The 17652-nt window shown below is 48.9% G+C and overlaps 1 protein-coding gene across 2 annotated transcripts in view; it reads right to left on the minus strand.

Annotated features, from left to right (window-relative positions):
• The window catches only part of SHISAL1 (shisa like 1), a 112010-nt gene that overhangs the window by 30237 nt on the left and 64121 nt on the right, over positions 1–17652 (minus strand). For both annotated transcript variants that reach the window (XM_083181265.1, XM_083181264.1), the window contains exons 2-3: positions 11576–11675; positions 1562–1775 (exon numbers count right to left, since the gene is read on the minus strand). In XM_083181265.1, the coding sequence (XP_083037391.1) occupies positions 1562–1775; positions 11576–11642 (281 nt within the window). In that variant the 5' untranslated portion in view covers positions 11643–11675. The remainder of the gene's footprint in view (positions 1–1561; positions 1776–11575; positions 11676–17652) is intronic.

Here is a 17652-nt window from a genome sequence, read left to right on the forward strand (position 1 = left end):
CTCATTGAGGTGCTCTCTCTGTATTGCATAGCAGGTCAGGCAACTGATCTCTGTGTTGTATCTCTTATAAAATAGGCTAGAATTGTCACTCTGTGAGTGTGTGTATAATGCTGGGCGGAGTCAAGGTGAAACTCCGCCCAGCGCTATACACGCAGCATTATACACACAGATCTGGCCTATTATATAGGAGAGAGGAGAGATAGGAGACAGACAGTACATAGGGAACTGGTTCCCGCACTGTGCGCAGTGGCTCCCTGGGGTGCCGCAGCAGTGTCACAGGGGAGCCAAGCTGGTCTACTGGCACGGAGGCTGGGCTACATGACTGCTGTGCTTCAGTGGACTCGGCAGGGGGTGGGGCTTCACAGGACTTGGGGCGGAGCTAGGAGGGATCACTCTGACACACCCAAGGCAGCCCTCTCACAATCAGTACCTCACCTAGTCACCCTCCCCCTTTAGACACCCGGTGGGGTGAACAACTAACTACACGAGCCTCTGCTGGCTGGGGTTACTCAATTTCGGACACTATATCTGCCGGGGGAAATAGCGGCGGCCACCTATTCATTGCTGCCGTTTCTGACAGCATTGAAGGAAGATTCCGACAAAACAGATCCGACTTAAAACAAGTTGGATCTGTTTCATCAGAAATCTGCGGCTGTTTTTGTTGACACGTCTGCTTTCAACACTCGGTAGCCGGAACATTGAATTCCGGCTGTCGAGTGTCTGTCGATGTGGAGCAAAAACGGCCTGACTGTTGGGACGTTCTGACAGTCGAAATCCCGAATACCTTCCATAGTAGTAAATAGAATACTCTTTAATACATAGTAGTCAAAAGAAGGTTCCCTTTTGTATAGTAAGCACCAAAATCAGCGGCGTAGCTTTGTTTGGGGCGCCCCCCGCCGTTAATGGGAGGGCGCCCCCCTCCCCGCTCGTCCGTTCGTCCCCCCTCCCCCCATTGCCGCATGCTTACCTGTCCGCACATCCCGGCTCCCCTCCTGGCTTCAATAAATTCTATGCAGACGGACCACGATAAAATGGCCACCCCCATACCACAGACAGTTTCAGAGAACAGTCTGCTTTATGGGGCGGCCATTTTATCGTGGTCCGTCTCCTTAGCATTGATTGAAGCCAGGAGGGGAGCCGGGACGCGCGGACAGGTAAGCATGCGGGGGATGGGGGGCGGGGGGATTACTATAGCACCGCAGCCCCCCCGGCGCCCCCAGAAGCACAGCGCCCCCCCGCGACCGCGGGGGCTGCGGTGCTATAGTTACGCCACTGACCAAAATGTTTTCTGTTATATCGTATGCAGTAGTAGTCATCAATAGAATGCAATCTGTATTGAAGAGCAGTTATTAGAAGGCTCTCTGTATTGTAGTCTACTTTTCAGCTTGGGCTGTGTTGTGTATGCTTTCGACTCTTTGATATGATCATTTTTCATACATTTAATTATCTATGCAGATAAGAGGATTATCCTTACAAGAACTATGACTGACACACTGGCTGGGATCTATCCTGAATGTCATTATCCACCTCCAGTAACACGGAGAGAGGCTCAGTCACTTACTTATGCATATACCCATCTGCACCCATAGTGAGATTCATCTGCATGACGGTCTGGAACTCTGTCTCATTGCAGCAGTATTTGAAGACTGTGTTGTTATGGTGACAGCACAAGATGTAGGACTTGTTGTCTGAAAGGCGAGGACAGTGGAATCCAAAGTGATATCGTCCTTTGTGGTCTGTGTACGGCTCGCAAACTCTGAAGTGCGCTGAGGAGGCTGTGGGATAGAACAGTGCTGTTAGCAATGCTTCAAGCAACATACATACATACATACATACATACATACATACAATGTCTAGCAATATACATACATACAATGTCTATAGTATTAATACAACAAATCATTAACCCACAGAGTCCATTGGTCCATTTTTGATAAGAAATTTCGACAGATTCCCTTGAAACTGAGCACAAGGTGTAAACACTGTAATCGCTGAGGACAAGGAGCCCAAAAAAACCTTCTGAGCCTGGGGTAAGGATTAGGTGCAGTCTGCACTAAGATAATCGGTGTCCTTTCCCATACCATATACTTATACTGTGCTAAGATTCATCTGCTTCCATACACTAGTGGGCCAGATGTATCAAGCTTCAAAAAGTGATAAAATGGAGAGTGATCAACAGCCAGCCAATCAGCTCCTATCTGCCATGTTAAAAGCTGGGTTTGAAAAATGACAAGTAGGAGCTGATTGGCTGGCCGTTTATCACTCCAGTTTTTTTGAAGCTTGATATACTGGCAGAGTCTGCCTACTCCTGCTACAGAATAAAACTCTATAATACTTGACAACTTTTCTGGACTTTCCAGGAGACTCCCATATGTTGGGGTGCTCCCTGGAACAATGGGCCAGCCTCTCAGATCCCACGCACTTCCCCAGGGAAGAGGGCAGTAGGGCTTGATGATGTGTTTCGCAGTGAATAAAGTGATGGAGGTCCCACCGCGAGTGTATCACAGGAGGGACTTATTTGGCTGCCTGCTTCAAGTGGTCCCACCCAAGATATGGAGGTGTTGCCCATAGCAACTAATGGAATTTTAACAATAATTTTATAGAATGTAGAATATTACTAATAGCGATAAGCTAGTTAATCAAGTTCTGCAGTCTCGTGTTCAGTCGTGGAGACAACGAACCTCTCAAGAAGAAATAGAGACCATTTACTGAGGGCAGTAAGAGGTTGGGACATATATTTATCCGGAAGAATAAAATCTAGAATGCTGTATATGGTCTGCACTACTAGCATCTATCCTTTACTAAGTCTCATCTTGCCACAACACTGCACTGGAAGGTAGACAAGAAATATATAGACGGCCAGTAGGATAACACCAGATGGTGGATGGTCAACAGGTCTACCAGGTATTCTTGAAGGAGAAGATTCCTTCTGCTTGGATTGGCAGTCCACGGGAAAATCGCCCAAATGGGTGTAAAACGCTCAGTGTGGATGCACCCTAACACTTTAGCCTATCACTAGTACTGGGCCTTGGGGTGGCTAATTTGGTGGTGTCCCGTGCAGCAGACTTTGGGCTAGATTCTCTAAGCTTCAAAAGTGATAAACTGGAGAGTGATAAAAAGCCAGCCAATCAGCTCCTACCTGCCATGTCACAGACTGTGTTTGAAAAATGTCAGACAGGAGCTGATTGGCTGGCTGTTTATCACTCTCAGTTTTTTTTTTCACTTTTGAAGCTTAGAGAATCTGGCCCTGAAACCTTAGTGTGATAGACCCACCATATGAGGTCACCTTGACGCTGATTGGTGGGTCGATATTTGTTGACCAAAAAGCGTGCCAAGCTTCTCGACTTTGCTCTGCGATAGATTGCATTGGAATTGCTTTTTACTATGGAGTGTACATTTACACTTTGTTCTTTCTGTGTGGAACTACAAGTCTCAGCAAGATAGCAGCTCTCACTATGCTTGGAATTAGGACCTGCAGTGCAAACCCCCGTAAGGTCAAAAGGACAACATTTAAATTGTCGAAATGGTCAAAAGAGGTCAAAGGGCTAAGGTTAGAGTTAGACACTTGGGGGAGGTTTAGAGTTGGGCTGCGTTAGGCTTACGCACCGGGCGTGGGTTAGGTTTAGGGATTAAAAAAAAAAAAGATATGTTGTCCTTTTCTGTGTCAACTTTTGGCCATGTCAACTTAGGTCAATGTCGACCATTTAAGTATCGACCTTTTGACCCTGTCGACCATCTGTCAACCTATTGACTGTCTACTTATGTAATGTCTCTCTTCTAATCCACATCCTTCTTTCCGCTGGTGTCTACTATTTACTAACCGTCTACATCACCCGTCAACAATAAGAACATATAATTGTCGGGATCATTATAAGACAACACTAAAAATAAATAGGGAGAAACAAGAAAGGTTTGTTGCAATACTAAATGGACTCTTATGATCTGTATCTGACAACGTATTTGGTCATACGTCAGTGATTATTTATATAACGTTTGTATAATGGATCTTCAGTGTTCGCTAATAAGAGATAACTCGCAGGATGACCCAGAAGTTCATCCAGATTACACACAGCCGGCGTGCATGTGTCGGTAGAACTGGATCGGGTCCACGGAACATTCTTGGCCCGAACTTCAACTCCGGTTCCCACATCCTATCTACTGACTCACATCAGTGGGGCTACTGGAAACATCTCGGTCACCGACTGTACAGAGACAGGAAGGTGTAATGTAAGACACATGTGGAACGATCGAGATGATGAACCGTCATCAGGCTGAGGGAACATGTGGCAGAAGGAGACACTGTTATGAGTCCTGTATGAGTCCATGTGGTGTTGTAGAATTTAGAACAAGAGATAAGATACAAAAGGGAATAATGTTAGAAGATCGGAGTAATCTGTGTAACACCGAACATAAAGGGGAAGCCCTGGCGATGGAGTCTAGAAGTTGACCCAATGAGCTTCTAACCGTCATTTCAAAGACTGTGTTAGATAAATGGCACAAGCTGATTGGTTGCTTTGGGTGACATCTCCACTTTATCTCTGTCCAAGGCCCTCCCCCATTGACGGTGCACTTGGTTATTGTACATAGTGGTTGGTTCTAGAAAATCTTAAAAAACGATTGACAAATAATATATTCATTAAATCAGTTTGATTACCTATACCTACATATGTATGTGTATTTTGTACTCCTTCACCCTCCGGATAGCCACCAACCAGCTTCTGTCTTTATAGACACTGGCTGTAACATGGCAGTTAGGAGTGGATTGGCTACTTTATCTCTCTCCACTTTGGGATGGCAGAGGTCCAATGACGGATAGTTTCGCAGTCAAGAACCACTACTGATTTTTCAACAGCGGTCAGAAATCATCTACCATTGACAGCAGAACCTTCTGGGGAAAACCCTATGTTTTGTAGCATGGAGACTAGCCACACCCATCAAAGGGGGTGTGGCATGTGACCACACCCACTTGGAAACAACTGGATTTAAAGCTTTCAACACAGTTTACTTGAAAATGAATAAGCCCAGGTGGAGCTCAGGATAATTCAGTGCACTACCAGTAACCCAATGACCACAGAGGAGTTATGGGTTTCCAGATGTTATAAGTTTACTAGGTTACCACCTGAGAGCGGTGCCTACGGCGCACATGCTGGGATCTCTCACTCTGGACGCAAACTCCACGTACTTGTAAGTGCGGCGTTTAAGCACCTAGCGCCCATGGGTGCCAGCCGGGTCCAGGAGAGGAGCCTCATTGGGGAAGGGGTTCCTGAAGAGATATTGGGGAGGGGCGATATCGGCAGTGCTGCGCTGATAGGTTATAGCCCCGATCTGTCACTGACTCCGCCCAGCGTTATACACACACTCACATGAGTGACAGATCTGGCTAAATATATAGGAGATATATAATATATAGATCTGTTTCACAACAATATAAGGAATCTTACAACTTTAAGTAACTCAAATGCCAGTATAGCTGTGCGATGTAAGGATGTCTGTTTATGGCTGCTGAATATAAGTCATGTTCCATACACACATACGTCTATGATATGACCTTTACGGCGCGTTTCTGCAAATCGCGGAAATCAGTGACAACGTAATGATAGGATTTGTTGTCAAGTACCCTCTTGTGTCAAATTGTCCTCTTTGCCTTAAAGGATTAACCTACATGTCAGGGGATTGTAAACCCCTCTCCGTATAACATATAATAAACATCTGATGCACGCGGCCTGATCTCTGGCTATGACACAGTAATTGCCTACAACAGACGGAACACACTCACGCCCTCGTCCCACAATAACGCTGCTTCAAGAAGATTCAATAAGAGAAACTGTGGATATGTAAATGGCTCCTTATATCCACACAATAAAGCACAATAACAGTCATTGCTAGATAGCGAAAGGCCCCCCATCCACTATGCGATTCCAGCGGGTCGGGTGATATCGGGCCAAATAGCATGTGTCTGACGTCTGATCCCGTGAGCATCGGATCGGACCCGGAAATCGGACCTCCTTCCCGGTGGCAGGGAGCCAGGATACATTGCACACAGTAGGCACAGATGTACAGTATAAAGCGGGCTATGTACTAAATTTTGTAGAGAGATAAAGTGAACGGAGATTAAGTACCAGCCAATCAGCCCCTAACGGCCATGTTACGGCTACATGTGAAAATGTCATTTGGGTGGCTGGTGGGTTGGTAGTTTGGGGGCAGATCTATCAACCAGTGACATACTTGTTATCTAGGATCTAATTGGCTGGAGTGACATTTATAATTCACAACGAGTGATATAAAAAATATCACAGGTCAATAAATATTATCACTCTCCACTTTATCACTTATCAAGGCTTAGTACATCTGGCCCTTAATAAGGTTAGGAGATCCCTATGGGACTATGATGAACAATTATTGGTACTTGTGTAGTTTCACGGTGCCAGCATGGCGCCGTGCTACTTCAGGGTTCTACGCTCGCCACGAAATATGTCCAAAAAAGTAACTTAACTCCATGCCAACATGGATAGTTCATACCTCCACTATCCATGTTGGCATGGAGTTGATTTTAAATAGCGTGGCGAGCGTAGCGAGCCCCCGAGCCCGCAGCGTGGGCGAGCGAAGTGAGCCCCGCAAGTGAGCCCCGCAAGGCGCCGTGAAACTACACAAGTACCCAATTATCTAGCTGGTAAAGGTGAGGATTGATTTATGTATCTTCCACCCACAATTCAGTGGATAATGAGTATGTTTTTTTTTATTTTAGATTTTATGGCAGGGTTGGATTTATTTAGCAGGCCGCCCATAGGCACAACATTGTGTGCCCCCCAGTACCTGCTGCCCCATGACCCCCTGTCCCGTGATGGCCCCCCACAACCCCCCCCCCGCGCGATTTGTGGACCCACCCACAACCCCCCTATTTGCGATTCGTGGAACCCCCCCTTCCGCAATTCGCGGACCCCCCTTGACCCCCTCTCCTGCGATTTGCTGCCCCCCCCACGCGATTTGCGGGCCCCTCCGCAAATCGCGGAGGGGCCCGCAGGTGCCACCCATAGGCACGTGCCTCATGTGCCTAGTGGGAAATCCGGCCCTGCAGGGTTGCCTACTTTCCGGGAGAGGGCAGCCAGTTCAGTGAGGCAGGGGGGGCGGGGCCGCTGATGGGGCCGGTGGATCATCTGAAGTGGGGGCGTGGTCACCCCCCCCCCCTCGCCGTGCAGTGCCGGTATTTCAGGCATTGCACAGCAGGGGGGGAGGGCTACCAATACGCGATTCACGTAATTTGCTCCGACGGACCCCCCTGACAATTTTATTTTTAACACACCCCATCCAAATCTAACTCTCTCTGTCACATCTGCCCCCCTGCAGTGCAGTGTGGCTTTGCCAAAATGCATGTTTTGATAACCAAGCTAAACTGTTCACACTGGAGGGTTATTTTCTGTTCTTGAAACTTCTTCCATCAATCCTATTGGCTGACGAGTAGGAGCTGTCAGTCAGAGTACCAGCTGCCACTCATTGGGGGAAGGACCAATCAGAATGCTCCAAAAAAATTGCTAGAAGGATTTTGCTGGAAAAAACGAAAGCCTCAAAAGAGAACAATTTTCCGCCAGCTGTTTCTAAGGAAAAGGACAAAAGAACATCGTTCCGCGAGCACCATCGGAACGCGACGGCTTTGTTTCTCAATGTATTCCGACAAGCCTGACGTTTTTCATCTACTCTCCGCCGTATTATCCAAATGGGAAATGCAGCAGGCAGCAGCCACTGAATTAATTTTAGCGAGGAGAAAGGGGAACCATTTTTATTTTAATTACGAAGCCACACAATTAAATGATTCACACAAGAGAAAAGAGAATATTTCTTCTGTATGACTTAATAAGACATTAACCTACATGTAGCCCGCGGCTCTTTGTGGATCATAGAGGCCATTACTCACGACGACGGCTATTTTAGTACCGAGGTCTCCGCTCCTCATCTCCGATGTAAAGCCTGTGATACAATATGACTTCATACTACATTAGCTTCCAATGTTTTATGCTGCATCTTAACTTATTCTTAACTTATTTTTGACAGCTTCATGACTCGGGGCTCAAGAAAACAGTTTATGGTGTATGACATTTCCCAAACGGTCGGCCAGATTATCAGGGGAACGGGAAGAAAAACCTCTGAGATTGTTGGAAAGAAAAAATAAAATAAAGTTTCCCGGGAAATGGGTCATTAGGTCGACCCCTGAAATAGGTCGAAGTGGCTAAGGCCGAGTCGACACAAGCATTAGGTCGACAATGGAGAGGTCGACAGTCAAAAAATTGACAGACGTTTTCACGGTTTTTGTCCCGTATGTCGACATACTCAACATGGGCACTGTCAAGTGTACCGCGTCCCCTAGCATGGCTTGCTGCACTCGTCATGCTTCGGGCACGGTTGGCACACTATTTAATCCCCCCCGCCGCCATAGAGGATGGTAGCGAAGGAAATACCGCCTGTCGGCACGTGTCAGGTTTTTTTTTTTAACTCATGTCGACCTTTTGTGGACCTTCCAACCCTGTCGACCAGGGGCTGGCTGTCAACTTTTAACCTGCGGGGGAACTACAGGGCACCGGCCCATAATTAAAGGCTAAAATGGAGGTTTTCAGTACAAAAAAACCCCATATATATGGCATCTTATGTACTTACTTTATATACCTCTCTCACAGGGAAAGGGTGTGTGGCCACTCAAAAGGGGGCGTGTCCTTTACATTATGCCACACGGAATAGGCCAAAATTCATGTTATGCCACATGGAAGGGTCCAAAACTCACATTATGCTGCACAGTAGGAGCCCAAATTAACATTATGCCGCATGGAGTGGGACACAATGCAGGGACAGTGACGGCAGGGTGACACAGGGTGCTAGGGTGGGATAGAGAGAGGCAGGGCACTAGGGAGGGCAGAGACAGACGCAGAGCACTAGAGGCAGGGGCGTAACTACACACTGGGCTTTACTGCTCTCCGGCGCTGGGCTCCACGGACAGCGCAGGGTTCCACTGCTCCCTGGGCGGCGCCATCCTTCCCTTCTCCCTAGGCGGCGCCAGGCTGTACAGCTTCCTGGCCCTGGGCTCACCGCTCCCCGGTGCTCACCACAGCCTGAATAGCTTAGAAGGCGGCAGCGTGGCCACCACTGCCTGCGCTGCAATATTTAAATAAAAACTGAAAAGAAAAGATCAAGGGGGTGCAGGGGATAGCCTGCTGGGGCTCCGGGCCCCATAGCAATTGCATCCCCTGCACACTCTATAGTTATGCCACTGCCTAGAGAGGGTAGAGAGATGTAGGGCAATATGGAGGGCAGAGAGATGAAGGGCGCTAGAAAGGGCAGAGAGAAACGCAGGGCACAACAGAGAAGTAGGGTACTAAGGAGGGTAGAGAGACGCAGGGTGCTAGGAAGGGGAGACAGAAACGCAGTGCGCTAGGGAGGGCAGAGAGACGCGGCGCACAACAGAGAAGTAGGGTACTAGGGAGGGCAGAGACATGCAGGTTGCGTTGGAAGCTGGGAAAATGAGGAATTGGCTGGTACTGTATTAGGACAAGGAGTGCTGAGTATTAGAGGAGAACCAGGACAGACTAGGTGGAAGCTGGGGACAGCAGGACATAAGGTTACTGTATCAGAGAGTGATATTGAGAGGACTTTTACTGCTGGGGCCAGAGCAGGCGTGCTGCAATGCTGACAGCCTGACACATGCATCCCTTCTAGCAGCAGGGAAGGTAGAAGGGGAGGAAAACACAAAAGAGGGGGAGCGGAGCCACGTGTGTACCTGGGTCTAGGGGCGGATTGGCCCACCGGGAGACCGGGTCATTTGCCGGTGGGCCGGTACTGATTTGGCCTCCTTTTCCCTGTCTTGGCCACCGACCTCGGACTATGCTACTTCAATGGTTAGTGCCCACGGCCGCAGCCACCAACTGCCCATTGCCCACATTCAATATGGCCGCGACGGCGGTCGCTTTCGGGTGCCGTCACCCGGGACTAAGCGGCTTCGGCGTGGGTGTGCATGGCCTCAAGCAGCGTGTCACCAGCTTGGTAAGTGACCCCCGCCGGCTCATTACCGCGCCACCCCCTGCTGGCTCATTACCGTGCCACCCCCGCCGGCTCATTACCGTGCCGCCACCCCAACCCCTCCAGCTCCTTACCGTGGCAAACCCCCCCCCCACCCTGGCTCCTTACCGTGGCAACCCCCCCGGCTCCTTACCGTGGAAACCCAAAGGCTCCTTACCGTGGCAGCCCCCCCAGCTCATTACCGTGGCAACACCCCCCCCCCACCCACCGACCCATCCCCGGTGGACTGCTTGATGAATTTTTACCGGGCCGGATTTGGTTGCCAAGCCGCCCCTGTCTGGGTCTTGTAATAGGGGCTGGGGTGGCTGTCATAGATGTGGCCACCACTCAGCACTCTCCCCCGGCCTAGCCCGACTCATGCTGCCGCCGCTGCTAGCCCCTCCGGCGGCTGTTTAAAATATGGCTCCAGTTAGTGAGCCAATCGGCGCTCACATCCCTGCAGTCGATCACTTCGGCTGCAGGGACACGCGTTCTGATTGGCTGGCGGCCGGAGCCACATATCAATTAGCCGCTGACTGGGCTGGGGAAGCTTGCACTGCAGCACAGTGCACTGAGCGCTCTGTATAGCAGCCAGCAGTGAGCACCGGGGGGAGGGGTGGGAGTGACTATTACTTGATGTAGCGGCGGCCTGAGACACTAAGTAACAGAGCGGCCCTAGGGGCACATGGTACCCTGCCCCCCGGCCCAGCCCGCCACTGCTGTCGACCTTAGCCATGTCGACCTATTTTCGACAGTCAAAAGATCAACCACTATTGGTAGAAAGTCAAAAGGTCAACACATGAAAAATGTAGACATGCATTAGGTCATTAAGTCAAAAGGTCGACACAAGCAAAAGGTGGGCAAGAAAAAGGTTGGCATGGGAAAAAGGTTGACATAGACGCAAAAAGAGAAAAACTCATATCAACCTTTTTCCATGTCGACCTTTTGCTTGCATCATACCTTTGACCACGTCGACCTGATGCATGTTGTTTTTGTTTGTTGTGTCGAACTTTTGACAGCCGACCAATAGTGGCCGACATTTGGACCGTCGACCTAGACACTGTGAGCCTAACAACCTGTTCCCAGAAGGTGAATGCTGGGAGTGGTAACTTTGTAGAAGACGGGATAACATATAGAACAGAGGACCTCTCTTAACCTCTCCCACAGCTGGACACCGGGCAGTGAGTCCAACAACTGGCACGAAGTCCGTTCAGGCCCAGCTGCTCTGCAAACTGCCCACAAGTGCACCGCTTTGCTCTCTCCTGCAACAACAGCTCCTCCCCTTTTTATTAGGACACCTGGAGGACCAGTGCATCGCATGCTTCTGGCAATAGGGCTGCATCAGCTGCAGCCCCTAGAAGCTGGGAAGAGCTGATTGAAAGGCACAGGATTGGTTTCCCACTGATTGGAAATCCGATGCAAACAGCCACCTGTATACAGTGACCACATCTATGTGATTACACTGCCTCCGCTCACCCACTTATTTCTGCTCTTTAACGATTGCCATCTGAAACCAGACATATCAGCTAATATTTACCTTTTGCAGACACCACCAAGGGAAGCAAGATGAGAACGTTGAGAAAGTGGTGGGCCCAGCTAGTCATCCTTTTCTTCTCATCTGTCCACTAGAGAATCACCTGGTTAGAAATAGGAAACGTATTAGTGTCTACGTCAAATATCATGTTTCTAATAAGAGGTAACGGTCAAAACAAGATACAATTTTGGAGCTACTGTCCTTGTGTGATAGAATGTTTCATCGTTAAACCTCTAACGCGTTTCGCTTCATTTGGAAAGTGTGAAGTCACATGTAGTAAATAGCTGACACTGTGGGGCTAACGTAACTCGACAGTTGGAGTTCAATGTTCAGACTGCGGAGTTCCAAAAAGTCCGTAAATTGACAGGAAACGGCCACGGATTGTCGGAAAACGGGTGTGAATTCAACAATCCGCGGTAGTTTCCAACAAAACAGATCGGAATTTTAAAAAATTCAGATCTTACAGCCTTCAATGCCGCCATTAACGGCAGCATTGAATAGGTGAGTGCGGATATTTCTCCGTCGGGAAATATCGGCACAGATTGAATACCCCCAAGGCCTCTTGTAGTGTTCTTAATGCTGTATTTAATATAAATCACACCAGAGTAAACACCCTCCTAAAGGTGCCCAGAGATCAGCAAAACCACCTATGCGTTTCGCTGTTAGTTTTATAGAACAATTGCTGGTTAAATCTCAAAGGAAAAGCTTCTGTTCTTTAGCTCATTTTATTGTCTAATGTGATCTGTTTATTATATTAAACATTAGCGATCACTGGGGGGGGGGGTATTTATTTTGGGGCCGATTTCGAGGTGAGATATAAGCAAAGAAAAATGTACTTGCACCCTGGCAAAACCCTGTTACACTGGAGGTGGGGAGACTAAAATCTGAAGATCTTGGAGGGGTGAGCCCAAACTACACTCTAAGCCTTTGTGGGCTACATACAAAAGCAGACAGTATTTAACCTGTACATAAAAATATAAAATGTGTTTTTGCTACTGGTAGTATCTCACTTATCGTATGCTTTTTTAGACATTGCCGTAGTTGTTCTTGTTCTGTTAGCATTTGAGATTTGTGGTTTATCAGAGTCCCAATCACTGCAGAGAAACACATTTATCGGAGCAGCTATCCTCCTGGGCACAGCGCCTGAGTTTTGTCTTTATTTTCCAAAATACAGGAGTCGTACAACAAAATGAGTCATTGTTTATCAACACTGCTTTTATCCGGAATATCTCCACGGATGGATCACGCACGAGTTCCATGCTTATAAACACAAAGCAGTTATCAATTACTAGTTAAAAGACCGTCAAAATTACGTCTTCTGCAATGTACTTTTACTTTGAACTGTGACAGTTTTCACTCCCACTTTGAGCTGTGACCGTTTTTAGCCCACAAACTCTCCTCCCCACCCTCCAGTCCCTATCTACTCCTACCTCCAATCTCTGTCTTCACAGCTCCCTCTCTCCATATCTAGCAAGTTTAAGCACATTAGTGTCCCTGCAAAAATTGCTTTCACTTTATGTTATGACATCTTTTAGCACGCAAAGGAGTCATTTAGTCCATCACATGGCCTCTAGTGGTCACTGGCGGTACTTCACCTCATAGAGGTGAGGAGTAGTTAACCTTTTATATATAGATGGTGTATATAGCAATTAGTTTGATCATCCAAAAGAGACTAAAAGAATTATTGAAGCTGCATTATTGCCATAACAACCGATCATCAATTAGTTTTAACAGAAGTGCTAATTAGACAATGAAACAAGAATCTGATTGGTGGCTTTAGATTACGGAGTCAACATTAATAAATAGTATGTAATGACACTATATTCATGTACTATTCACAACAATTGCCCTTACTGGTAATCAACTCAAATTAGATTAATCAAATGCCAAATGCACATTTGTTATGGATACATTTAGGAAGTGTGGACCTACTTACCTCAGTAAGCTTGCCTTAAGCAGCAGGAGGTAAGTTTCACTTCTAATTCACTTGGGTTGTGTACTGTAACTGGAGATATGCTTCAGTGCATTTGGAGTAAGGAGGTGTGTTCCAGTGTACTTGGGGTGAGTAGGTGGTGTGCTTCCACCACTGCACTCAGGGTGAGTAGGTGGAGGTGTGCTTCTATCAGTGCACTTGAGGTGAGTAGGTGGTGTTCTTCCATCAGTGCACTTGGGGTGAGTAGGGGGAGGCAGGCTTCTACCAGTGCACTTGGGTTGAGTAGGTGGAGCTGTGTTCCAGTGCACTTGGGGTGAGTAGGTGGAGGTGTGCTTCCACCAGTGCACTTGGGGTGAGTACTGTAGGTGGAGGTGTGCTTCCACCAGTGCACTTGGGGTGAGTAGGTGATGTGTTCGAGTGCACTTGGGGTGAGTAGGTGGAGGTGTGCTTCCACCAGTGCACTTGGGGTAAGTAGGTGGAGCTGTGCTTCCACCAGTGCACTTGGGGTGAGTAGGTGGAGGCGTGCTTCCACCAGTGCACTTGGGTTGAGAAGATGGAGGTGTGCTTCCACCAGTGCACTTGGGGTGAGAAGGTGGAGGCATACTTCCACCAGTGCACTTGGCGTGAGTAGGTGGAGGTGTGCTTCCACCAGTGCACTTGCGGTAAGTAGGTGGAGGTGTGCTTCCACCAGTGCGCTTGGGTTGAGTAGGTGGAGGCATACTTCCACCAGTGCACTTGGCGTGAGTAGGTGGAAGCGTGTGAATCCACCAGTGCACTTGGGGTGAGTAGGTGGAGTTGTGCCTTGCGGGTGCCGGATGCGGTCCCGACAGTCGGGATCCCGACAGTCATTTACCCGACGTCGGGATCCCGACTGTCAAAACGCAGACAGACAGGTGACCGACGGCCACCCGCTATTTTCCCTCGTGGGGGTCCACAACCCCCATAGAGGGAGAATAGAATAGGTGGCGAGCATAGTGAGCCACCGTGCCCGCAAGGCAGTGTCGGACTGGGGCATGAAGGGCCCACCAGGGAAATCACTCTCAGGGGCCCACCAAGGGGAGTTTCGCGCGCCGCAGGCGCGCCGATTTTTTTGGGGGGCGTGGCCTAGCAATATGGGGGTGTGGCCTATTTCAATTAGACCACACCCCCATTTTTGACGCTGTGGGGCATGGCTAGTGGCTCTGAGCTGCTGGCTATGTCCCCGGCTAGGACAGAGAGAGTGACAGCAGACAGAGAGTGACAACGAGGACACAGAGAGAGCCACATATGTATATTGAGGTCCCCCCACTTAGATAATAGTACAGCACATAGGCCCCCATACAATACATAGGTCCCCCCACTCATATAATAGTACAGCACAGCACGTAGGCCCCCAATAAAATACACTACATATGCCCCCCACTCAGATAATTGTACAGCACATAGGCCCCCAATAAAATACATTACATAGGTCCCCCACTCAAATAGTACAACACATAGCCCCCCCCCCCATATAGTACATTACATAGGTCCCCCACTCAAATAGTACAGCACATAGGCCCCCATATAGTACAGCACATAGGCCCCCCATATAGTACAGCACATAGGCCCCCCATATAGTACAGCACATAGGCCCCTTATAAAAAACTAAACCAGTCAGACACTGTGCAGGAAAGGTGGAAATATGGCTGGATTATTTGTGACAGACTCACAGAGACTCTGGAGGATGATGATCTCTGGTGACTCTCAGGAGCCGTTGCACTGCAGCTTGTCTTGACTTGAACAGCGGGGCTGAGCTCCGGGTCACCAGGCTTATTTTGCACTCCCACTCAGATCCCCCCCTCATGCGTGCCCCGGCTGGCGGCCACCGCGTATCTGCCAGTCTGCCTCAGATGTTTCGCGCCAATGTCTGCGACAGGGCAGTACAGACTGTGCGCAGGGTGCGGCGCTGGTGCGGCAGTGACGTCATGACGTCATGCATTGCCCGCCGGCGCCGCAAGGGACACTTGGGAACGGGAGGGGGGACGGCGCCGCAAGGGACACATGGGAACGGGAGAGGAGACGGCGCCGCAAGGGACACTTGGGAACGGGAGGGGAGAGCTGCTGCCGGGCACCGCACAGACTGCAGAACTGACACTTGAAGGAGGGTATGATAGCCCCGCCCCCCTAAACAAGTGGGCGGGGCTAGAAACCACCGGGGCCCACCGGGGGATTCCCCGGTTCCCCGCCAGGCCAGTCCGAGCCTGCCGCAAGGGGCTTTGTTGCGCTCACCATGCTGTCTGAGTCTGAGCAGTCGGGATCCCAACTGTTGGAACCCTATACCACACCCGTGCCGTGCTTGTTTTCTGTGTGCACCTCTATGAGACGGGATATCCCGTGGAGTATAGGAGCACAGCTATCTGCATGGAAATTCAGAGCTAACTTAATCTGCCCCATTGGATTTTACTAGATTAATCTGTGCACAATTCCACTTTACACGAAGCCCTTCCCCGAGACTCCCCGCCGCTCTCTCCCAAGGACCCCTGATGCGATCAGGCATCTAAAAAAAGAAAAGCTGCAACAGGAGGAATATTTAAGAAAGTTAAAGCCCCAACCTGCAATATCCCCAACTCACGTCTCCGGGATAATGATGTTTATAGGATGTGAAACTCTAAAGGAAGCTAATAAACAAAAACGAATTTTCATCAACAAAAGAGGCATAAATTAATTGATATTCTGAAGCCAAGTGTCTCATTTAATTTGATGCAGTTCGGATATTTAAACCTAAATTTCTTATTTCACGCCTGAGATTTTTCTCTTTTAGAAGAGTTTATCTGGGTCATGGTGTAGGAGACAGAGAACAAATTATCTCGTACAATGATGTGTGTATGATCTTCTTTTGCAACGGAACTTCCCTGCCGTTCCCTAATGGAGCCACATTAGCGTCTGGGTGACCAGGCTACAGGATCACTTTCATACCGCGCCAAACAGCGCACACACAAACCGGGCCCTATGCGATGGGCTGAGCGCTCATGCTATCCGGGGACCTGTTAGTACGGATTGTGTGGTTCCAGACATGTGTAACATACAAAATTATGGAGGGTAGGGATCTATATGAAAGAAACAAACAGAAACAGAAACTGAATCCCTGCGTTTCATACCCACTGACATTGTCGCAGCATACTTGTACAGGTTCTGGTATAAATAATAGACAATAGACAATGTCTAGGTCGAAACATGTAAAATTCGACATTCATTTTTCATGTTTTTTTTGTGTTTATGTCAACATATGTATAAGTGTACCACGTCCCCTCGCACGGCTCGCCACATGTCCAATGGGGTTTGGGTGGGCAATCCTGCGATCGGCGGGATCCCGGGATTTGGTGCCACAATTGTTGGTATTTCACCACAATTGTTGGGATCCCGGCACCGCTGCTGTCAGCCCCGCTCCCAGCCGCACTGTCTGCCCACCCAAGAGTAGCTGTGTTGACCGCAGACTCTCTTCCCCTCACTGGTAAACGCTGTATACAAGGCCTCTATTTAAATGCTCCCCCACACGTGGGACACTGCGGCGCATGGCGGTAACTCCCAGAGGCAATGGAGACTCCTGCTCCAGGCACTAAAGGGGCACCTGCTGGTTCACAGTGGGATCCAAGTGTGACCGCTGCTCTTCCAATGGAGCTTTGTGGTGCACCCTTTGCTACTGCACAATTAGATGCCCATTTATCATTCAATATTTGCAGCTAAATCCTTGGTATCTCCGATCCCTGCTGCGATCCCTCCTTTACCACCACTGGCCGCTTTCCCCATAGGTTACCATGAGGGAGAGAGGGAGATTGCTTATATTTTAGGGAGTCTCCTGCAGAATGCAGGAGGGTAGGCAGCTATGATCCTGGTTACTAAGGGCAACTCCACTGGTTCTCTTTAGAAGGTTTGATAAATCCCCACTGTTGTCGCTGAAGTGGCTCGGAACCCTGCGCTTGGATGATTATTTATATACAGGAAAACAAATCATCTGTTTTTGTCAGCGCAATGTTTAGTTCTGTACATGTCCCCGCGATGGCATTTGGAAGGATCGGGCCATAACATGCCTGCTCTCTCTCCATCTGGCATTCACTTCCCCTCAAGTGGTGAAGCGCAGCACATGTCCCAGGCAATCATGTCACACGCAGCGGACATCGCTGCACTC

The sequence above is a fragment of the Crinia signifera genome, chromosome 4, assembly GCF_055691185.1.
Source record: "Crinia signifera chromosome 4, ASM5569118v1, whole genome shotgun sequence".
NCBI classification, from domain to species: Eukaryota; Metazoa; Chordata; class Amphibia; order Anura; family Myobatrachidae; genus Crinia; species Crinia signifera.